Source organism: Epinephelus lanceolatus, chromosome 2 (assembly GCF_041903045.1).
Source record: "Epinephelus lanceolatus isolate andai-2023 chromosome 2, ASM4190304v1, whole genome shotgun sequence".
NCBI lineage: Eukaryota > Metazoa > Chordata > Actinopteri > Perciformes > Serranidae > Epinephelus > Epinephelus lanceolatus.
This window is the reverse complement of record NC_135735.1, coordinates 39,457,543-39,482,397: the sequence shown is the minus strand read 5'-3', so window position 1 is coordinate 39,482,397 and position 24,855 is coordinate 39,457,543. Positions and strand designations below refer to the sequence as shown.

The window sequence follows — 24,855 nt, the reverse complement described above, 5'->3', positions numbered from 1 at the left end:
TAAAAGACAAGAAGAAGAAGAAGAAGAAGAAGAAGAAGAAGAAGGAGAAGAAGAAGAAACATATCAGACAATAGATAGAAGATGAAGAAGACAAAGAAGTGAACCTCCCTTGAAGGAGAATGTTCTTCAGCCCAAATAGAAGTCAGACAGCATGTTTCGTGCATACTTCATCCACAAGAATCCATTTACCTGTTGTTGTGGCTTCTTCTTTTTGTTAAACACTTTAAAATACTGCCATTGTCCAGCAAATGAGTCTGTACCTCCGCTTTGCTAAAACAGTATGGCCCAATATGAGGCCCAGACCACCTCTGAACGTGGTCTTAGCGAACGGACTGAGGATCCATTGGGTGCATCACGCCTATACTTTGCAGTGTCCACTTGTGATGCCATCGCCCAAGACATATGTTAATACCAGGTGTAAACAGGGCCGATGAAAGGACATACAGTTATTGCAGGGATGTGCAATCTACTTATAGGCCAGAAGTGTCCATCCTGGCTGGTGTAACTTTAGACAACCATTATCTAAATATGCTGTCACAGTCCACTACTGTGATGACACACTACACCTGGTGTAGTGAATGAAATCTAAATTGCACACACTCTTGGGGCTCTCTTGACAATGATCACAGACTACTGAAGGCCCAGACTCAAGTCTCAAGGAATACAGTATATCTACCAGCTCCAGCACTGCTGCTCTGCCAGCTGACAATGACATCTGACCTTTCTGTAGAGGAGCGTTTTTAGAGATCAAGAGTATCACTAAAAAGCCAGTAGAGTGCATCCACAGTTTGCAGTCACTATCAGTAGAGCCTGTTGCTCGTTACACTTGAAGGACTGTACCATTGGGTCCCAGAGAAGGGGGGGTTAGTTCCGGGGAGTTTCCTGTAGGGATGAGCCCTGGCGTGGGAGGGGTGGTGGCGGGGGATCGTGAGGTTGGATTCTAATCCCTTAGCCTCGACTGCAGCACGGCCTTAGGATAAACTGACATGTAGGCTTTGGACATTAGAACATGCTACTTGGACTTTAGCAGTTTTTTTATGTTTATTTTGTTCACAAGTTATTTTTGTATTAAGGGAATGCCAACTCTGGTAAGACATCAGTTTTTTTTTCTTAAATGTTTGCTGCGTTGTGCTCTTTAATTTTTTGTTTTGAGAATTTGATGAGGAAGTGAGAAGTAATTTAGACTGAAAAGATACCCATGGTGCCATCATTTGTTTTTCAAGTTTTATCCTTTGCAACATCAAAATGTAGCAGCAGGTTTTTTTTCCAGCCATCAACATTACTGTGCTTATAACAGAATCGAAACATCTAAATAGACTGGTTCCAGTCCATGAAAAAATTTAATTCTATCAGCCCAAAGTCACCCTAGTACTTTAAAAATATCCTTAGAAATTTGGCTACACATTGTACCATTTGTCAAATTCCTCAGCTTTTGCTTAAATCTAATGCACAGAGATGTGAGGGAAAGAGGATACACTCAAACCAGTTTCAATGTCTTCCATATTTGACAAGGCCCACGATGGCACCTCTTGCGCTGTAACTGACCTAGTGACAGTATTTGACTCAGAAACATGTTGCTAATAAATGTCTTCGACAGGTTAGTGGACAGGTAGTCCCCAGAAATCACGGAGGATTGTCCTTTGACATCTTTAGGTCACAGAGGAGCTGAGATTAAAATGAATTCATGGCTTTGACAGCTAAGCTAAACACCAACAGACACAATACATGTAGTAGATCCAGTCTGATACATGCTTAATTTTACCAGTATGTGTTTTTGTAATATATCTGGCCTCAGTGGCAATCAGGTTATACAGTTATGCTGATGACACCGTATGCAGTTTTGGTAATTGTCAAGCATAAAAAGCATGTTTTAATTCCCCAAGAAAGTGTTGAGGTGCATTATTTCTCATGCACATATGTATAAGCAAATCAGCTGTCAGGTTCAGATCAAATACCTGCATTATACTTGCACTGAGGCCTTTTTCTTTTAATCAACTCCCTTGATTCAGTTCCAAGTTTTGCCTAGATTAAAAGCACAATGAAAGCAGACTGAGTGAATGAAATAACTAGTACAAAGCGTACAGATATGATGGAGTCACCCTGAAGGGCTGATTGTTAAAACATGTCATGCAGAAAAAGGATCAAGGTTATTAAAAACAAATACATGACATTTGACACGTCTGTGGTTAAAGAATTAATTATAACCCTGACCGTGGCAGATAATTAATGAAATGTTCTGCAAAAAGCTGTGATTTTTATCATTTTATACATTTCTATACTTTCCAAAGATAATTACAGCTTACATTCCTGTCCCTGGAAGTGCATATATGGGTGAAGAAAATGAATAAATAAACACAACTCTCAGTAATTACCAATGGAAAGTCAGAGCAAGGCAGTGGGATCTGGTCTGTGACCGGCAGCAGAGGACTGTGGTTATAAGTGAATTCCAGGTGACTGGATGAATGAAAATGAGGCTAAAGCTGCCCCAGAGCAGCTCTCCTGTTGTGTCTGCAGCGTGTTTATCCAGCTATTCTTCCAAATGCTGTTAGCGTTGCATTAATATGTTACTTCACAAGAACAAGCTACAGAAACTTAAGGAGCAAAGACGACAGGGTTCAGCTCGGTCAATCTCATGATCAATCTCAGTCTCAGTCAGTCAATGATCAGAATGGTTAAAGGTCACTTGTGAAATTGAGATACCCACTGTAAATTACCCAGTGACCTATCTGCTTCCTGTTAAACCTCAGACTCACATTGATTTTCATGATTCAAAGGAGCTCTTTGACTTTTCAACACAGGCGACACTATCAGAGGAAGGCAGATCATGACCTATTCAAACTCTGCGCAGGCATAAATGCTGACTTGACATCTGAATTAATGTGTGTTGAGGGTAAGGGTGGTCAGGTTGATACATTCATAAACACAAAAACTGATCAATGAGTTTGGAGAGAAGTGAGAGGGATGGAGACAGAGGGGAAAAGAGTGAGTGCAGGCAGCCCAACTGTTATGTAAGCACCAGCTGTGTGAGTAAAGGCGCTGCAGCAGGATGATGAAAGCAACACCGCTTCCCTCAACCAGACTGAGCATCCACCCTCTCACTTTCTCTCCTGAGTTGTTCATGTATTATTCAGGTTACTGAAGGAAACAACAAATGAAAAGGAAAAAAAAAACTACAGCATACTCAGACAATCGTGATCACATCATATGGGTTCCACTCATTACTCCTGGCAACGAACCTGATCAATGCATACGTTTCAACACTGACTTTGGGATTTCAAAACTACATATCCAAGAGCAGCAAATACATTTCAGTGCGTCAATCCAGGCGTCCTAATCCACTGTCAGCCACCTCTGTGACTTGCGTGATGAAACAATAATGTGAGGTAACAGGGGCAAAATGAAAAAAATCTGCAGTCTTAATCTGGATTAAATTACAGTGTTCGTCATCCTGGCTCCAAACCAGGACAGACCAACCCAAACCAAACTAACCATCCAGTTGTCAGACAATGAGACTACAATTGTTTGTGGATCAAGCAAGTAGCCTAATACACACGTAATGAGTAATACCCATTGGGAATAAGGGACACCCCAAAAACAGCCTGATTCTGGAAAAAAATAAAACATCAAATGGCACAAAATACTTTAAACTGTGAAAATAACTGTGCTATAGACAAAGAGAATGTTTTAACCTTGTTACATAACCTGAATGCTTGACAGGCAAAATTTTAACATGTAAAAAGATCTTAGTAATTTTAGAGATATTCTGGATATTCTGATGTTGAACTAAGTGAGGTCATTTCCCCCTGAAAATAGTTTCAAATAAAATTGCAAAATGTTACAAATAAAATTAAGATAAAAAAATCACACCACACAAGTGATATTGCGGTATTAGTGCCAGCACTTCCCAAAATTAGAACTACATTTCCTCCATCCCCTGTGGCTTTTTACTAAGAAGATTTTGCCTTGCCGCCTTTTGTTTTACTGTAAGGAATATGCACGTCTGATTTATTTTCTTCATATAAATATTTCATTTGTTTCAAAATGTGCAAGATGAAAAGCTTTACTTTTAGCTTGCTTGGGAGAAGTGGTGCAGTGGAGGGTATATGCAGATATATGGGATATATCAAACTTTCTCAAAAAGCCATTGGAATATACAGGAGAGTATACCCACTTCCTTCTCTGTAACCAAGCAGTCTACCTAGTAGTACATCCACGTTATCAACTATCACTACACCACTGCTCTAGAAAGCAGCTCACTCTTCTTTTTTGGTTCCATAAAGCAGCCATTTCAGGCAGTATCAGATCCTTTTTAATCTTCCATAATAAAGAGGAAGTGCTTTCAAATAGTCGTAATCCGTAGTCAAATATAAGGGAAATATCTTCTCTCAAAGCAAGACAACGCAACTTCTGAATTAAGAAGAATTAAGAATTAAGCTATAACACTTTTTTTCTTTCAGATTAAAACTTAAATTTTTAAGCTATAAAATGCACCCTTTGGGGTGTTCTTGCTAACAGCCTTAGCCACTTGGTTCTTGGTCTGGTACGACCATTAGCTTATGGAGGCTAATGTTAGCTAACATTAGCAACCTTTTAGATGGATATTGTTGTGTAACTGACAGTGTGTCTCAAATCACATACTTCCGTTAGTACACTTCCATGTAGTATACTATGTGCACTATGTACTTATTGGCGTAGTGCGTGAATTTCGATAGGCTAGTGTTGTCTCAAACCAAACACGGCCATTGTGCACTCACCTGGAAATGACAGCTGCAAATTAGCTAGTTAGCAAACTAGCATTAGCATTCGTGTTATCGTTCGCGGTACCAAATCATTACAGACTGCTCAATTAAGCCAATAAACATACTGCTGGCTTATACCCAACAACAGTATAGCGGTGCTCAGTGCAAAAAACACATGTATTTGTACAATGCAGTGACGTTCACAGTCGCACAGTCCTCGGCCGCCATTTCCAGTTTGAAGCTAATTTATTAGCTAAATTTATTCTAAATTTACATGGCTAACTTTAAGGGTAGTACTCCCCAGATGCCCCTGGGCAAGGCACTGAGGACAGTATTTGTTGTTGCAGGAGAAGTTTGAAATTAAAAAGCACAGTACAGGGCAAAGTTGGACTAGATTGAGCGCATAAAAGATTAAATCAAGGTTTGTGCTATTTTACAGTTTCACAGTGTGACTCATTTCTCATGAATTGTGTGCTGTATTTGGCATTCAGCTGTGTTGCTTAGTTGTCTGTCACAAAACGCTTCCACAACACGACATCTTTTGTTATCTGTAAATTACAGAGGATCCAGCTTCAGGCTAACAATTGCTTGATTTGGAAGAATATGCGCACAACTTCACTGTGCATGTGTCATTAAATGATGTCAGTAAAGCATGTGACAGCCAGTAACCCTCCTGAAATGCAATATAATTTGTGTTATTGTCCTCCTATTGGTGCCGCCGGCCTCTTGTCACTATAAAAATCAAGACAGATCTGAATGTGTCATCGTTGCAGCAGTGCTGTGTGATGGATCAAAATGGCGTCACAGCATCTCAGCGGAGAGACAATGAGATTATCTGGTTGTGTGGCAGGACAAGCAGCCTACAAGGGAGGGAGTCCTGAACTGCTTTTTCCTGCCTCATGACACATTTAATTTCTGTCCAGAATAATAACCTGCATTTATGTATGATTTAAAGTCATAAGTAGAAATAAATGACATAAAATTAATTGAAATTTTTTTGTTATTCAATTGTAGGGCTAAAATAAAAAGACAAAAAAGCAATGTCTTGCTCCTTTACAGTTACATGACATGTTGTATGTAGGCAACTGTTTCCACAATGTGAATGTTGTGAAGCACTTTGAGACTGTCTCAAATGTCTATGCTCTACAAGTGCATTCTTCTTTGCTGTTCTGCTGACTGATCATTTGTGATGTGTGGTGTTCACTGTGTTTTAGGTTCAGCATGCAGCACTGTGCAAATCAAGGAAGGTAATAGTCTTTCAACGCAACCATTGAGGCCTTAAATTTGAGACCAAGACAAAATCCCACAGAATACCTGCAGCAACACTGAGAGCAACTCACAGCTCCTAGGGAGGATTATGCCATTGTAGCTGACAACTTGAGCTTTCTCAGAATACGACGGCTACAAGGCAAAGTCAGTCCTGCTCTGCTTACACCCAGCAGGAACCATGGATGACCCCTATCAAAACAACGTGAACCAGCAGATGACAGAAGGTGGAGAATACACCTATACCCAGGATGGAGGAGGTCAAGATGGCTACCCTTACCAGACAGACTACCCTCCCCAGGACGAGGATGCTCGTAGTGATGCTACAGAGGGCGCAGACGATGATGAGCAGATGTATGAGGGGGAGTACCAAGGCATCCCCCACCCTGACGAAATCAAGGAGGCACGGCGAGCAGCTCGGTTGGAGGCCAGGAGGAAAGCCCGTCAGGCTGCCCAGCAGGAAGAGGAGGAGGATAGCTTGCCAGAGCAGTACGAGACCATTATGGAGGACTGCGGTCATGGACGCTTCCAGTGGACGCTCTTCATCGTGCTGGGTCTGGCGCTAATGGCTGATGGAGTGGATGGCTTTGTGGTGGGCTTCGTCCTGCCTAGTGCTGAGAAAGACATGTGCATATCCAACTCTGACAAAGGCTTACTGGGTAAGTAACAGTTAAGGGAGGGAGGGTGAAAAGTCTGGGGTTTTCACTGTATTTGATGAAAACTTACACAAATCCAAAATGAAATAGGATTTTGCAGCATTGAGAAGAAAAAGATGTTCTTTCTGTGGTTATTAAAAAACTGTTAACTGAAAAGTTTACCCCAAAATCAAAATACATATCTTTACTCCTAACTCCTAACTGTAGTGCTGTTTATCAGTCTACACTGTTTGGATGTGTGTTGCCGAGTGTTGGAGATATCAGCCATAGAGATATGTGCCTTCTCTCAAAACTGAAGGATGGACCACCCATTGTGCCCAAACTGCAAAAAAACAACAACCCAAAAAACATTCCAAAAACCTAACAGCAATGTCTCTTTCCAGAAATCATGATACGGTGACTCAAGATAATGCACAGATCTTGTTTTTTTTTCTTCCTAAACACACCCGCCAACTGAATCACTGTGCATCAGGAAGTGTAATAAATAGTACCACAGATAAGAGTTAAAGATATTAATGTTTAAATTTTGGGGCAAACTGTCCCTTTTAACATGAGTCTGTAGTCATGTTAGCAGCTCTGTGTGGCTGTACCAGGCCCCCCATAAATGCACCCCGCTTTGAAGCCAATGTCAGAGAGGCAAAAAGTATAATTACATCCTCACATGATGCCCTGCAGCCCCCATTTTTGCCACTGACTTACATGGAGAAAGAGATGTCTGTAAATCAGAGGATATTTTTGAGCATCAAAATCCCCCACGAATGACTTATTACACTGGTGGGGTTTAATCCAGCACTGTGTCCAGGTCTCTTAATACATCCATGGAATGTACTTAGGCATAGCAATGTTTTAAGCTAAATGCTAATGTTAACTTGGTAACATGCTCACACAACATATCCTCATGTAATGGTTCGTATGATGTCCTACGAAAATACACACATTACAGTTTGTATGATATCCTATGAATCGGCGCCCCACGTATAATATCACATCCTTAATGTAAAGTTACGTAATTAATGTAAAGTTACATAGGCTAAGTTTAGGAAAAAGAAACGTGGTGAGCACTCACCTCAAGTTTACTTAAGTTCACTCAAAGTTCACAAGGTTTCGGACACCAGTCTCTGGGGGGGAAAGTCCAGAGGAATATCCTGTTTTTCCTCCGTCTTTACTCTTGTCACTGTATTGGCATGTGCAAAATACACGGATTTTGCACAAATAACTAGCTCATGATTACAATATGTACAAATTTTGGTGCATTACTTTTTATAGGAAAATGTACCAACAGTGCATGAGAGCAGCCTTGCACACAATGACAGTGCTAACATGCTGGTGTTTTAATAAATAAAACCAAACACAAAGTAGGTGATGGGAATGTCATTTCGGGTATTTCATCATAAACCAAAGTATTGGACAAATTAAAATCTTGACCCCATGATGGCACAAGTAGAAAAGTCAGAGGACCATCAGAGTTTGTTCAATAGATCCTAGGGAGAACATGAATGTCTGTCTCAAAGTTCTTGGTCATTCATTTAATACTTGCCAAGGTATTTCATCCAAAGGCCACAAATTTCATCATAAAGATGGTGTTACAGGAAACGTCAAGGGATCACCAAAGTTGACAGAATTTATCCTCTTTGTACCATAAATGTCTGTAAACGGTTCCGCAGCAAAATGGTGAACCGACTGACCGACAGACATTGCCACCCCTTGAGCCATGCAGCTAGAATGCCTAAAAACTGATTTAATAAGTTTCACCAAAACAGATATTCAGTCTGTTGGTAACCTACAAGACTAGTTAATTATATCTGTCGAAGAGTTTCCAATCTCTACCCAGAGGGGAGGAACCCATCAGTGAAATGATCTACTGTTGTTCCTGGCTGAAATAAAATCCTGCATATGTTTGGCTCTTGATGACAGAAGACTGCGTCAGACAGAAATATCCTTCAGCCGCTGGGAAAAATTATGGGAAAAAAAACTTGGCTCTTTTTAAGCAAATGCAAAAATTAAGAACATAACCAACATTATGCGTCCTAGTAGAGTATGGGTCCATTGTGAGCCTCCAGATTGAGTCATCAGATAGTGAGCCTTGGCATTGGTACCACAAGCGTCTGGAAGTTGACTTGAGGGACATCGCACAACATGTTAATTTTGTAATTATGTTAAATACCAGACACAGAATTAAGCTCTGCTTTCAATGTACTTTGAATGTTAAATATACTATGTATCAAAGATGGTGTTTCATTTATTTCAGTTGCCTGCTAGATTCACTTGTTCCCAAATATTGTACCACAACAATGTACATACCAAACAATGATACTGAAATTTGTATGCAGCATAGACCCATCTTACTGGGAAATGTACCTTGAAAGGCTTTGTTCCTCACTTTCTGTGCAGACAACCAAACTGCAAATTAAAGCCCCTCACCTTATTTCCCAGGCCTCATGTGTAGCCAGGCGATGTGGCAGATTGCACATCGCTCATTTCATCTTAACAACAGGCTCCTGGGATGAGGCATTGCAAGAGATTTATGAGGAACCCGGTGGTGATTGTATTCAGTGTGTGTTCCCAGGCTAATATGGAGCATGTTGCAGCAGTCAGAGAGCCTGGCGGCCTGCAGCGCCCGGTGCAGAGCTGTCAGATACGCTTCAGGCCTCTGACAGGCTGTGGTAGCAGGAGGAAGGCCTGGCGAAAATGAAATCACAGTGTCTGTGCAGAGCGGGAGGGGAGCACTGATCATTGGCTGAGAATATGAAGTAGATCTGCAGAATGATCCTTTTTGATTCATGCTCATGCTCTGTTCACCAGAATCACCAGAGCAGAAATGTGTTTAATCTTAACCCTAGTCTTGGATAGCAGATAGACTCCCAAACCTTTTGTTAAAAGGAGGAGGATGGTTGGCGCACTTACCCTGAACGGTGGTTTTATTGTTTAATCTATAGAGTGAAAATACAAGAGGCTGAGGGTAGGACACAATGCTGAGGACAAAGGAGAGAACGTTCTGGCAGGTTTTAAATTTCAGGTTTGATGTGGTTGCAGCAATTTAACCAGTTATCTCAAGGAAGTTGCTAAACTTGCAATTCAGCTAATGCATTTCTGGAATAGAACTGGACTTGCAATTAAAGAGCTCATGCATAAATTATGAGTTGGTTTTATGATGTTTCCCTGCTGCTATTAAAGGGACAATCAAGAATGTATTTGGTGCTTAGCATTAATTGACAAACCAAGTCAGTCAGACAATGCTTTGTGGTGTCTTTTTCCTTTTGATCCACTTTGACTTTTTTCAAGGTTTATTTCTTTGTCCAACGAAGCAGGCAAATTACCCACCTCCTTCTACTTGCTCCAAACAAACTGCTGTTACTGTTGAATTATTTGTAAAATACATCACAAGGGGCCTATGTGTATACCAGGAGACTTCTGGATGAGAGCTGCACATGCAGGTACCTTGTCTTTGGGTGAAAGCAGCTCCTCTAATCTGACAGGTGGTAAATTCAAGATCCGAGGTCTTTGCCAATTTGGTAGCATAAAATTAGAATACTGTATTGCTTTTAAGCAATTATGTCATTGCCTATCAGTGATTACATAGAAAAAGTTCAAGACATAGCGTTTGATGAGTCAGTCTGTCTCCATCAAAGTAGACAAATGACATCGCCCAATTGCTGGAGATGTCATATGAAATCTTAAATATATAAAATCACATCAGGGAACAGGCAGGTGAAGCTGCCTGTTCCCTGATGTGAACAGGCAACAGGCAGGTGAAGCTGTTTCACTTGGTATCTATAACTGTGTTTCAAATAGCTTTCTTCTGTACGTACACTTAATATTCTGAGTACATAAGTGCGTTCACACTGAGAAGTATGGAAAATGCAGTGCACTATGAGTACCTGGATGGTGCACTCAAAACGGTCAAGAAGTTGAGTGTGGAACTATGGACACTTCTCGCCCTCAATGGTCGCCATCTTGGCTACGTAGCTGAAGGGGAGGGACCACTTTTCAAACTGGAAATGGCGGCCGAGGACTGTGCGACCGTAAGCGTTGCTGTGTTGTACAAATACATGTGTTTTTTGCACTGAGCACCACTATACTGTTGTCGGGTATAAGCCAGCAGTATGTTTATTGGGTTAATTTAGGAGTCTGTAATGATTTGGTACCACAAACGATAACACGAATGCTAATGCTAGTTTGCTAACTAGCTAATTTGCGGCCGTCATTTCCGGTGAGTGCACAACAGCCGTGTTTGGTTTGAGACAACGCTACCCTGTCGAAATTTGTGCACTACAGCAGTGAGTACATAGTGCACATAGTATACTACATGGAAGTGTACTAAAGGCAGTATGTGATTTGAGACACACATACACATATGTTTCAATAAACCAGAGGAAAAGCTAGCTTGCTGCAGCCAGTGCTAGCAAGCTAACTGTTAGCTAACTAAATTTCTTTGTTACAGGTTAACATTAACTTGGGATTTTCTTGGCTTTTCAGTAAGTTCTATGTAACTTATGAATTTAACATCCTTAACTAACCTGTGGTCAAGTGTTGCATCTAGGAATGAGGGGCTCATGCTTGAGACAGGCGGAGATGTAAACGCTAATGCTGTTACATTAGCTAGCTCAGTGGTGCTAGGTGAGCTAGATGCTTACTTCTGTTGGGTGATATGGTTGGCGGGTGTGGTTCGATAGAAAGACAATAGTTTCTACTGTACATGAAACTGCTCACAGTAAGGTCTATGAATTATCTTGACTATAGGAGTCATGATTTCTGGAAAGACACATTGCTGTTAAATTTTCCAAATGTATTTTTGGCACTTTGAGCACCACAAGCTGAGTGCCATTTAGTTCCATTATATTCAAGAGAGGGCAGACATCTCTATGGGCAATATTTTCAACACTCAGCATCTCACACAAAACAATCTGCATTGATAAATAGCATTACAGGTAAGACAAAAAATATGTATTTTTGATTTTGGTGTGAACTGTCCCTTTAAATTTACACAAGTCAGGTAAAAGCAAGCTAACGTTAGTTTTGTAGGCAACAGCCACACCTAGCTGTAGCTATATGAACAGTAATAACTACTCTTTGTGTAAGGAATGCTGGTGCAGTGCTACCTGTTTTAATTTAGTGATGCTGTATAATTTCCACTTACGAAGCACTTATGCTATAAAGTCTGAACAGCTGGTTCCAACAGGCTCCGAGCCACCAGTTGCAACTTTCATTTTCAATCAATACTATTTGAGTCAATCTCAGAAGCAGCAGAACTGACATCATAGGAAAATGTAGTAGATAATTACTTAAAGGCTTTTCACTGTTATCAAGCCATTGTGGAGGGGGAAAAAAAACACTGATGGATGTCCACCGTTCAGTATTCATAAAACTCACATGGTACATTCTCTGAAATGTTGCCCTCTTGTTTCAGAATAGCTAATGCTGCAACATCATTAATGTGCGTTATTTCTTATACCTGGAATGAAAAACTGAAACAAGTGACAGTAATCTATACTGAAAAGCCTCACATCCATTTTAATGATGTGCACAGCGTTGGCATTTAAAGAGTAGGCTACATATTGTATGTATAGAGTGCACACTCTGCAATTGTCTGCAGTTTTTTTTTTTATCTGAGTAAATTCATTGTCTCTTCATGTAGATGTGCCAAACACATTTACAGTGCTTTCACTTTTAATACTGAAAGAAAAAGGAAAATTCTTTTTATTTCCCCTCCAGGGATTCAGTGTCTCCACTGTGCTCAAGGACACTTTAACAGTCACATAGAAGCTTGTTGCTGCAGGGGTTGATCCTGGGCCTCCACCTGAAGGACAGGCTGTCTAATCACAAGGCCATCCTGTCAAACTGTCCATGTACGTCACTAAGGCATACACATTGCCTTAAGCAAAAACTTGGCCAAGATATTAGGTGACATGTTAGCCTTGACTCTTTGTCTCCTGTTGCCCTTAGCGGTCTCTTGTTGAATGAGTTAGAGATGTGCAGCTTGGCGTGTGGAGCGCCGGAGCATTTGGATAGTCTAGTAATCCACAGGGAAGGTGCACACTATTGCTCCACGTGCCGTTAAGCTGCTTAGTCCCACTGTAATTAGGGCTGTGTGTAGTAAAAACACAGAGCAGGCAGGAGGTATGGGTCTAAAGGTTTGAATAACACGGTGAAGAGGATGGCTGAGGCTGGAGGTTCGAGTCCTGACACCGGCGGCAGGGGAGAGCATATTTACTCTCCCTAAAGAGATAAAAAGGAAGCACATAATCATTGTTATCTCTGTGGTGCAGTAATGGGCAGCACAGTTGGTCACTGTTAAGAGCTGTTGCTTTACAAAAAAAAAAAAAAGAAGAAGAAGAAATGGCAGAGTGGACCACCTGCGTAGTGCATGCTGGGATAGACTCCAGGTCGCTGTGACTCAGAGTGGGAATCTGCAGATAAAATGCGAGAACATGAATTTTGCATTGATAAAGCATATAATCAGAATAAAAATAAAATGTCATATTTTATGGAGGATGAATATTTAGAAATGATTGCACTCTTAGATGCCTTAAAATCATTATGACCTTTTTTATTCATCCAGCTTTCTGGGAATGCTATTGTCACTGTATTTTCTCTCTACATCATTATGAATATTAGGTCGTGTTTTTCAGCATGTAAGACTGCAGCACACTGAACTACTGCGAAAAGAGTAATGATTTCTCTATTCCTTTGTGTTCATACAAGGGTAAAGGGAGCCCCCTTGTGGACATCAGGACTCCTGGCCTTTAATAACAGATATTATTCCCTCCAATGATGTTTATGTGTATGTTTATGTGTGAAAATACATGTTGCTGTAGAGACTTTGTGTTTTGATGAGGTGAAGTGTGCATACTGGGAGTAAAACATGTTATCTGACCTATACGTGTTAAAGGTCAAATGCCTTTGAATAAGGTTTGTGTTTGTGTGTATCTGCAGGTCTGCTGGTGTATGTGGCCATGATGGTGGGGGCGTTGGTGTGGGGGGGTCTGTGCGATAAGATGGGGAGGAGGAAGTGTCTGATCTACGTCCTGACAATCGACCTGGTCTTCTCCTTCCTCTCCTGCTTCGCCCAGGGCTACGGCTTCTTCCTCTTCTTCAGGTTTTGCTCCGGCTTTGGGTGAGACACATTTACATTTGTGTTCACATTTACATTTGCAGGGTTTGCTTGAACAAAAGATTGGCTTTTTATAATGACTGACCTTCTCCATAATTGATGCTTTTAGTGGAAACGAGCAGGATTTTGGGAGGAAAGCACATCCCTAAATATGTATTTGACAATATTTGTTCCAAAAAAAGACACCTGACATTTAAGTGAGATGAGTAAAACAAACTGTGGACCTTTAGGAAAAGCCTGAGGAAGAGAGAGGACGTAATTTAAGAACACCAGTTGACTCAATTGTTAGTTTATTTTCCTCATCAATATAATACATTTAAATTGTACGCTGCGCACAGAGATTTCTGTTTATTTACTTCATTAGAGCAGTCCTTTATTATACCAATAAAAACAAGTGAACAATGCTCTTTGCTTGTTTTTAATTTGAGTTTTATTGCTGACTTCCTGCTGTCGCCAGCACCTTGTGCCGTGCACAGATTGATTTTGCAGCTTTCAAAGACACATTTCTTTTGATAATGATTGCAGCCTGAGTGTACCCAGACCTGCTTTATTGATGTTTGAGCTTTTTGCTAAGCCAGAGAATACAAGGTCACCAAAATAAAACGTTCAGCTGTTGCTGATTCACTGTGATAATGAGCCCCGTGTTAGTCATTAATGCTCACATCTGCTGAAGAACTGTGGCCATTTTGCTGTCTTCACAAAACACAAGGAGCCGGCAGACTCCAGAGAAACGTTCTGAAATGTCAATGAACATCTTGATGTTAAATATACTGTGGAGGTCCTGCTTTGAGATTTGCTGCTTTTCATGCAATGTGATCTCTCTACTGTATATAACTGGACATTTTTTCCACAGTTTAAACTAATTTCAAATTAGGAAATGTCACTAAAATCATATAAAAAAGATTTTTTTTCTCTCATAATTTTGGTTCAATAGCTGCTCCAATGATATCTCATACATACGATATCAAATCTATCACTCTAAAAGGAGACACCAAATCTGAGTATGCCCTTGTCCCTGACCAAAAGCAGAGCTGAAACTGCATCAGGCTTCAGCCATAAAACATTAATAAACATTCGATCTTACGATATGAACGATTTCTAAGTCAATTTTCTGCCAATTTTAATCATATCTTCAACTTCTTTTTCTGTCGGTCAGTCCTAGTATCACAGAAAGCTGAGAGCCCTTTGGACAAACTGACCACCAGAAACAATCCAAGTACTGAAAACTGATCCTCCAGAATCTGGGTATTTAACTTCAGTATTTTTCTACCTGGTCCCTGTTGTCCCATGTTTTTTGGTCTCAGTGACTAATGGGAAAACGATTTTTGAAAATGGTCCAGTATTGAGCCAGACTGCTGCAGACAGCATCAGCAAAACAGGCTACAATGTAATGACTCAATTATGCACCATCAATTTATGTCCGCTTAAAGTGCTTGTTTTTGCCTCTGACAGGCTCAGATTGTTATCATTAGTTTCTAACAACTTCCGGAAATGATCCCTGCAGAGGTTGACCTTTCTGTTAAAAGAGTAAGATCTCTTTTTTAACCATAAACAGCCCAACGGTCGACATAAATTGACAGTGCACAAATGCCCCAAGTGGTTACATTGCAGCCTGTTTTGCAGCTGCTGGCTGCAGCCCTCTCGCTAAATACTGGACCAATTTGAAAACTGCGATCCTTATTAGTCACCTTGACTCAAAAACATGGGAAAATATGGCCAAGGTTGAAAAATACTGATGCTACCCTTTAACTTGTAGGTTTTGATTGCTCTTTCAGTGATGGGTGGTTACATTCAAAAGGTAAAGGTGTGTTAACCTTGACAATAAAGCTGTGTGTGTACATTTTTAATAAAGCAGAAAACATTTAGAGTGAGTTTACCCAAATTTTTAGAAGATGGCTGTGAAAGTTTTCTTCACTTCAAAGTAATTCTACCGAAAACAGCAACACACAAGGACATTGTGTCTAATGACATATTGCTGTTGCGTCTATTAAATGTAATATTTAATGTTTGAGCACTAAAAAATGAATTCCATGCACTTCTCATGCATGAGCCCGAGGCAAAGACAGATGTCTCAAAATCTGGACAAATAAAACCACAAGGATCTGCATAGGCGTCAGTGACAGCATATGTTTTTGTGCAATTTGTGTGAAGTACCCCTCTAAAAAAAAATCCTATTACCAGTAAAATCTTCAGAATACTGAGCTCACAATTCTACATGACTAACATTAAACAAAGGTTGAATGTGTCAAATGCCAGATATTACAGCAAATGATACCCTAAATCCTCTGAGAACGATGGACAGAATAAAATGTGTAGTGAGAAAAAACAGGAGATTTATTTTCTGAGATGTCTTATGATTCCTCCCCCAGAATTGGCGGCTCCATCCCAATAGTGTACACTTACTTCACCGAGTTCCTGCAGATGGACAAACGTGGAGAACATCTGAGCTGGCTCTGCATGTTCTGGATGCTGGGAGGCCTGTACGCCTCCTTCACTGCCTGGGGAATCATCCCTCACTATGGTAACACACACACATGCGCTGACTCACATAACACACACATGTAGCAGACTCACATGAAGGCATGCAAACATTCAGACTTACTGTACGTCAACTCAGAAGGCAGAGAGACTATTTTAAGTGACTGGAGGAGTATTTAGTTGTTTTACATGAGGAACGTTTCTCTTCTCAGTCTGTGTGATGATAGGATGAGACTAAATTCATTTTTGTGCTTCCCCCAGCAGTCAAATATGAATAATTCACATTAGAATAAGTAAAAATATATTGCCAGTATCTGGAATTGGAAAATAATTTGAAAACAATCAATGCAAATTTTTCAAATGAAAATGACTGACGCAAAAGTAGATACAATCCTGCATAGAATAACTTCTCTATATGCAAAAGATGACAATAAAGTTGTGTTTTGTTGCACCACAGTTTTAAAGTGATTTGGACGTTACTGTAAAATATGCCAGAAAGAAAGGTTCTGAAATATTAACTTGCTCTTCATTGGATGGTTTTTCAGGCTGGGGCTTCGCCATCGGCACAGAGTTCCAGATTCACAGTTGGAGATTATTCATTCTGGTTTGTCTCTTCCCTGCGCTGGCTGCACTTGTTGGAGTCATCTTCATGCCGGAGAGCCCTCGTTTCCTCCTGGAGGTCAGATCCAATGATGCCAGATTAAAACACGCACACTTAAAAAAATGTGGTTTTATTGTCTATTTCAACTGCAAAACATAAAATCACAAATGTGCTGGACAAGGGTTAAAGGGTAACTTCTTTATTTTTCAACCTGGGCCGGTCGGGTAACCACTTGGGGCATTTGTGCGCTATCAATTTACGTTCACTAAGAGTGCTTGTTGTTGAGTGTCTGACAACCTCATTACAGAGATTCACCCTTTTGTTATAGAGGAAGAACCTTTTAAATGAACCAGAGACAGCCTAGAAATCACTACCACCAAACCAACCAGACTCCATTTGAATAAACAGTAATTTTGTCACAGTGAAACACCCTTTATTCAAAGTAGACAGAAACAAAAGAAAACTCACAAAAACTGTCTTGGCTCAACTTACCACTTTCCAGTCATCACCAACCCTGTTTTTTTTTTAAAAAATAAACTCTTAATTTACCTGGTTGGATGTGAAAATATCCTGGCACGATGTACGCTATAATTACTGTAAATTTAAATGGACTCTGGTGTAGTTGGCGATGGCAGTTTCAGGGCTTTTTTTTTGGCTAAACAAGAAGGATTTTACTCTTAAAAAAGGTCTCTCTCTGTAGGGATCCTGTCCATAATGTTGTGAGACACTTCAATAAATTGAATAATCTGAGTCTGTCAGTGACAAAAACAAGCACAATACTGGACCAATACTAGACCAGTTTCAAAAACTGTTGTTCCCATTAGACTCTTGGACATAAAAACCTGGAGAAAAAGGGTCCAGGTTGATAAATACTGAACTTACCCTTAATTTAATGGTTTTGATTAACATAAACATTGTGATGTATTCTATCCCAACACTCATTACGTCAGTGTACAGTATTAAGCATCAAGCTGTGATTGGTTAAAAATGTTGAGTCATTGTTAACCACCACAGCAACATCCCACTGCTGTGCAAAGGTAGCGAAAGGCTGCTAAGGCGCCACCAAAACACCACCCACCCCTGTTTCTCCTCCAGGACATTGTCAGACCTCTAACCACATGTGGTATTGTATTTGTATGTTACAGCAGGGCTGCTCCAACATGTTCATATCACACACCCCCAAATTATCACACATACCCCCCATCTGATAAGAGGCAGACATCCTGGGAACGCTGTTACTCAACTGCATGTGGAGACAGTGTTTATGGAAAATACAAATGCCATAAAGCCCGAGAGGTTTCACAGAATGCTCTTGAAATTAGTTATGTAGATATGCATGGATAAGTTTGTGTGTCTTTTTTCAGAGTGCCCGACACGATGAGGCATGGATGGTCCTGCGACAAGTTCACGACACCAACTGGAAGGCTAAGGGGGAACCAGAGAGAGTCTTTACTGTAAGCCTTTATTGACAAAGACACTGCTCACTGCTGTGTTGCCCAGTCACTCAGCATTAGCTGATTCAGCAGCTCATTGACAAAATAAATGTGACCAGAGGTTGTTACATATGATCCTTAAATGCCACAAATAACATGAATGATTGCAATGTAGTCATGACAGTGAGCCAGCATGCACAATGGGCTTTTTTCTGCAGCAGTCATTTTGACATGTCCTGACAGCAAAAGCACATGTATATACCCAGGCTGCCACAATGACCAGGCCCAGCATCGGCCCAAACTCGACACGCCAGAAGACATATCATCGATGATCATTAATATCATCGGTTTCACTTTGCTTTTCTTACTGGGGCAAGTCAAATAGTCTGCAGCAGTGTATGTAGTAAATGGCTGGTATCTGAGAATTTTTCACATTTTAAATTGGCAGTAAAATCTTTCAAAATCTTTCAGTGCTTTTAGTGAAAACAGACCTGTAGATGAATTTATAAATGTCAAAACTTGCACATTTTACATACATTATAATTTGTGTGCATAGTATGGAACAGAAGGTACTCATTATACCAGATGAGCACAGGTGTAAATAATAGAACTAATGATGGCTTAATTCAATTAAGCTGCTTCAGTGTCGGGTTCCTGATATTTTTTATGCTGGCTCACTGTCACACTGCGCGCTCACTAGGATACTTGAATACAACAGAGCCTCTTAACACCTGTGAATTTCCTGCTATGTGTCTCCTGTGAAAAAGGCCTTAGCTAAGCGAAAAACTATAACAGGTGTTATGTATTTAAGAAAAATAAAGGGAAAAAAACAAGATAACATTATTAATACAGTATACACTATCTGGTATGAAATGTTATACAAAAGACTAAACAGTAATAAGCTCCACAACTTGTTTATAATGAACGTCATATCTTTAATTATCAGTGCAAATGTAATGCAGATGATTGCTGGGTATAACGTACGGTGATGTCGTCCAGTGTCAAGTCTCTTTTTGATTATGCAATAAGACAAGATGATAAATGGTAGCTAGTCTAGGCGCAAAACCTGGCACTGGGGTCCCTCATAATATACTGCACAGGGGCCCATCGTAACTATCTTACGTCACTGGTACATAGCTTCTCTTTCCTAGAGAGAGTTTTCTAGGTTTTTGTTAAATCTAACTTTGCCCTCGTTGTGAAGGTGACCAACATTAAGACACCACAAACTCAAGAAGATGAGTTCATAGAGATCCAGAGCGACACTGGAACTGCCTTTCAGCGCTGGACCGTCAGACACGTGACCATGCTGCAACAGGTCCGCAGATCATTTCTACACTACACTAAAGTAGAATAGAATGTAGAATGAAAAAGTAACTGCTGAATTGGCTATGTTTTCACCCCTGTTTTCCTGCAGACTTTATATCTCAGCTGTCTGTCTGTCTCTCTTCCAGGTGATGGCTAACATCATGTCACTGTCAGCCCCAGAGCTCAGACTGCAAGGCCTCTTCCTGGTTATTGTCTGGTTCTGCTTGGCATTCAGGTAGCAACAACTTTATTTAGTCTGTACACCCACGCTGAGATTTAAAGCGAAAACATCCCAATAGAATACACATATACATCCCTACTGGTTGGAATTCAAATCATGCATTTTTGGAATATTTTGAAAGTGGATATTCATAAACTTCACCCAGGCAGAGCTATCTGAAGACAAATAGAATGTCACTGCTAATATTAAAGGCCCAAATCACTATATATATTCACCTTCCCCTGTGATCATTTCTAGCTATGCAGATCATTGTCTTTTCTAATGCTCAGGTTTCTATATTTCTGTGTGTATCAGCTACCACGGGTTGGGAGTGTGGTTCCCTGACATGATCAAATACATGCAGTATGAGGAATACGAGTCCAAGGTCAGAGTGTTCCACCGGGAACGGGTCGAACGTTTCCACTTTAACTTCTCTCTGGTCAACCAGATCCACCGCGAAGGAGAGTACATTCATGACAAGTAAGTTTCCTCGTCACAGCTCACAAACTGTTCATACTACTGCCTAGATATTATTAATATATATATTTTTTTCATTTAGGTTTGCCAACATTGAGATTAAGTCTGTAAAGTTTGAGGATTCTCTGTTTGAAAACTGCTACTTTGAGGATGTCAGGTCAACCAACACCTTCTTTGAGAACTGCACCATCAAAAACACCGTCTTCTATAACACAGGTATTATGCCAAATTAGCAATGAATTATAAATAGAATATATAATATATAAATAAATGTCATTTTTTACAGCACTTTTATGCTCCCCGCTCCTTAAAGTCTAGGGCTCAATAAACTCAACTAATTAGTGCTATAAGATATATATTCAATCATTACCGCTGCCCTTAAACAGTCATCTTAGTCAAAGCATTAACACTTTGCAATATGTTTATCCTGCAGTATTAAGAGGAGAAAACTTCTGTTTACACTATAAAATATAAAACAAAAGCTGTTAGCACTGCATCCTTCTCTGTCCTCTCCAGACCTCTGGCATGAAAAGTTCAAAGACTGTCGAATGGAGAACACCACCTTCCTCCATCCGAAAAAAGGCTGCCATCTGAACTTCCAGGAGGAGAACGACATCGTTATCTACATGGTCAGCTTCCTGGGCAGTTTGGCTGTGTTGCCTGGCAACATCATCTCAGCATTGTTCATGGACAAGATAGGAAGAATCCGAATAATAGGTGAGATCAGCAGAGAGTGTAAATAGGTGGAATTTCTGTGTAGTTTTGCCAGATCTGTTTCAGTGCATCATCATCTAATTGTCTTCCTAGGTGGTTCTATGTTGGCATCGTCTGCCTGCACTTTCCTGTTACTGCTAAGCTTCAGTCAAGGAGCTGTTATATGTTGGCAGTGTCTCTTCTATGGCGCCAGCGTGGCAGCCTGGAACGGACTGGAGGTCATTTCTGTGGAACTATACCCCTCCTCTAAAAGGTACAGTCCAACTCTGTTACACTGGTAATACCACATGCATCTTACTTCATTGTTCCAATTAACTGTTCGCTAAACCCCTCATCCAAACAGTTTATGTCCAATCATAGCTTAACAACCGTAGCTAAGCATGGCAGTTCTCTCAGGCTTTGAATTTGTCCTGGCTAAGTGTTTTGCATGGGGCTGTAGTAAAGCTGGGCATGCATTTCTGAACCAGTTTTTGAGCCGCATGACTTATTTAAGAGTTCGGCCAAATTTCACCTTCAATGGGCATCGTTTGCAAGCGGGGAGCGAGGACTGATCTTGACATTATGGTATTTTTCTCACTGCGCCTGCACAAAGTGGCAAATAAAGCACCTGAAAGTGGAATGGCAACAACATGCATCATGTGGATGGAAAATATAAAAGCCAGGTTGGTCAAGCTGTGGCAATAGCATACGACCTTATCGGATGTTTCCTCTTCCTCCAAACACAACTGATATGAAAGAGAGAAACGCTGGTGATAATGCATTGTTATGAACCGTACTGGTGTAATGTTACAAACCTACACTAGAAACAAACTTCTACCTGCCTCACAGCTTTCAAATGAATCTTTATTGACAATTGTCAATAGCCAGAATGGTCCGTAGGGGCCAACGGGCTGTTTTATCTTTCATTTTGCATGTAGAGTGTGAGCACCAGGACCCCAGGAAGTGCCCAAGACTTTGAAGCCAATTTGACATCCTGGCTAAACTGCGGAACTAAAACTTTGGGCCACTCATATAATGTCCTCGGGTCCAGTAAGCCTTTTTCCATTCAATGGATAAATTTCTTGGAGTGTCACAACTGATGTGAAACCCTAGAAGAGCCGCAAGAATGAATCATTTTATCCAAATTACAGTTAGCCCTGAAGTCCCTTGTGCAAATGCTCTGTGGGCCCAACGGTGCTGAAGATCCATGCAATTTAATACCCAGGAATTGGAATGAATGGGACTCTGCCTCCAACCCTGTATCCAGTTCTCTTTATACATTCATGGTGAGCACTCAGGTTGCTGCTTGATGATTGGACCATACAGTGTGAGCACAAAAATCTCGGGCTTTGACTTTATATGACAGACAATGTATTTGTACAGTAAGAGTTGGAACTGAATAACAACATTTCTAAAAGGGGCACTAATCGTTCAGCGTATGCTCAGCTTAAGAGAGACAAGTGGTATTTAAGTAGTAGTGATGTCTTTTTTACCTTTCCAAACCAAATACACAAGAGAAAATGGATAAGGAATGTATTTAATGGTGTCTTCATCTGTTCTAATATAAGTTGCCAGTGTGAGCATGCCCAGCTAACTACCTTCCAACCTACAGTACTAATGTATTGTTACTTTCAAAGCCAAACAGGATGTTGCTTGCTAACCACGTTATTCTGTGGGGTTGCATTAGGACTGAAACATCCACTGTGTCAAACTCAAGACGCTGCTATATCATAGTGGAAGCTAACATTAGTAGCTCTGTCCTCCAGTGACACATTACAGGGATGAATGTAACATTTGTTAAATTCATCAGTTTGTTTTTCTACTGTAAGCAAACAGGGTTATGGGTGTTAACTAGCTAGCCTGCTAACTACATATGCGACAGCATTTTCTCCAGTGAAATCAATGGTTGTTATAAGCCTGTCCACTTTCATATGAAATCAAAGACCAATTGTTTCAGAAATGACAGTTTAGATTGTTAAAAATCTTCTTATTTTATCACTGTAAACTGCATGACAAGAATAGAAACAGTAACTAAGGGGGATGAGATTTATGAACCGTCTATTTAACACCTCTTTTAAAAGCTAAATGCCTTAAAAAGTATGGTCCAACTCTAATTTCTTGCACCAAAAGTAGAGACCAATTCTGTCTCCCAGCAAAGAAAAGAAAGAGAAGAAAATCTCAATCAACCGGACAAAGGCAATGAGTCATCTGATATGATAACTTCATTCTTTCTTGTATAATCTTTTTTATTCATGAGTCACAGAGCAATTTACTCTCAGCAACAAAAAGAGATACACTGTCAAAACATATTCAATTCATCAGTCAGTCATGTAATCTCTGTCTTTGTGATTCTGCAGAGGGACAGCGTTCGGTATCCTGAATGGGATCTGTAAGTTTGCTGCCATCCTTGCATCCTTCATCTTTGCAGCCTTCATCGGCATCACTAAGATTATCCCTATCTTCCTGGCCTTCGCCGCCCTTGTCTGTGGAGGTCTGGTAGCTCTCAAGCTGCCCGAAACCCGGGAGAAAATCCTATCTTGAAAAGCCAAACTCCTGCAGCCTCCAGGCCTCAGCCGCGGTATAGCTCTGGGGAAAGCTTTTTGGGAGTGATTCATCTTAAACTTTACTGGAAAGACAAAGAAGAGAGGCCGTGCTGCGCTAGCTGTGTTTATGAGTTCTAATTAAAAGTGTTGAAAACCTGTCTGGTTGCCTACGTGAACCTGTGGTTGCTTTTATTCCCTCTGTAAGCTCCTCAGGCTGCCCAGCGTTTCTGTCACATCATATAAAACTATTGTTTGTTAATTTCCCTTTTATCATTTACTACCCCTCCTCTTCTAACACACATACACACACACAATTTAGCAGCATTTGTTTTGTTTGAGATTTGTGTAAAAGAAAGATTAATATAAGATGAAAATATGTCTGTACTTGAAAGGTGATGTAGTTCATGTTACCATGTTGTGCTTTGATTTCATTCCCTGTTGGAATAAAAGGAAAGAGGGAGGACTTGTAATCATAATAACTTGAGCTAGATTTGAATCCTGTTGTATTCATGCGGAGGCTCAGCAGCAATATTACTGCTGGTGTTGTTATTTTATTCGCCCAGACTTTATTCATTCTACTCTGTCCCATGGTGTATAGTCTCATCTTTAGTTCACATGTTGATGCTTGGTTCGATCTCTCTAGACATAAACCTGGATTGACCATTTTATTAAATGTAGGAGGTATTTGTTTTTTTATCATTTCTCCCAGCTGATCCAAATCCAACCCAAACAGCCGACTGGATTCTCCTCCTGTTTGCCCTTTTGTCTTCGACTGAGACGTCCTGTCTGTACTTAACTGTAGAGCTGTGTTCTGTAGGTGGTGATAATGTAGAGTCTTATCTGTCACATTTTGCCATGACAACGTGTAAGGAATTGTTTCTTTGTTTGTTTATTGATTTACTTTCTCGTCCTTTTTTTTCTAAAAAGGAGAATGATACAAAACTGTGAGATTAGATGTTTTGATATGATGCTCTCATTTTAATGTTCTGATGAAGAACAGTTTTACAGAACCTGCTGCATTTCTGACGATGTGTGTCAAGATTTCTAAGGAGCATGTTACTTTTTTTGGCATGATTGACTGTGTGTGTGCGTGTGTGTGCGCGGTTGTTATCCACGTCTGTGAATTTACACAATAGTCTGACTACCAATACTATATGTGTTGTTGTACATACTGTAGACCTGTGTATATTAGTTGTAAAATAGTAGCTCCATCATGACTTGAATAAAGCTGAAGGCTTATGATCCAGTGTCCTGAATAATAATTGATCCTGAATGTGTAATGAATTCTAAAACAAGTCATGCACTTGTATGAGTGTTATAACCCTTTTCCACC

At 40.3% G+C, this 24,855-nt stretch overlaps 1 protein-coding gene across 1 annotated transcript; it reads left to right on the top strand.

Annotated features, from left to right (window-relative positions):
* The first annotated feature begins 970 nt into the window (after positions 1-970).
* On the top strand, positions 971-24,764 carry sv2ba (synaptic vesicle glycoprotein 2Ba). The gene is made up of 13 exons (XM_033631488.2): positions 971-1,088; positions 5,954-6,664; positions 13,595-13,775; positions 16,142-16,293; positions 16,796-16,929; positions 18,216-18,305; positions 19,486-19,599; positions 19,736-19,824; positions 20,125-20,289; positions 20,369-20,502; positions 20,803-21,003; positions 21,094-21,253; positions 23,337-24,764. Exons 2-13 carry the CDS (start codon positions 6,187-6,189, stop codon positions 23,518-23,520), a joined length of 2,082 nt encoding a protein of 693 aa, XP_033487379.2. The 5' UTR covers positions 971-1,088; positions 5,954-6,186; the 3' UTR covers positions 23,521-24,764.
* Positions 24,765-24,855: the final 91 nt, after the last annotated feature.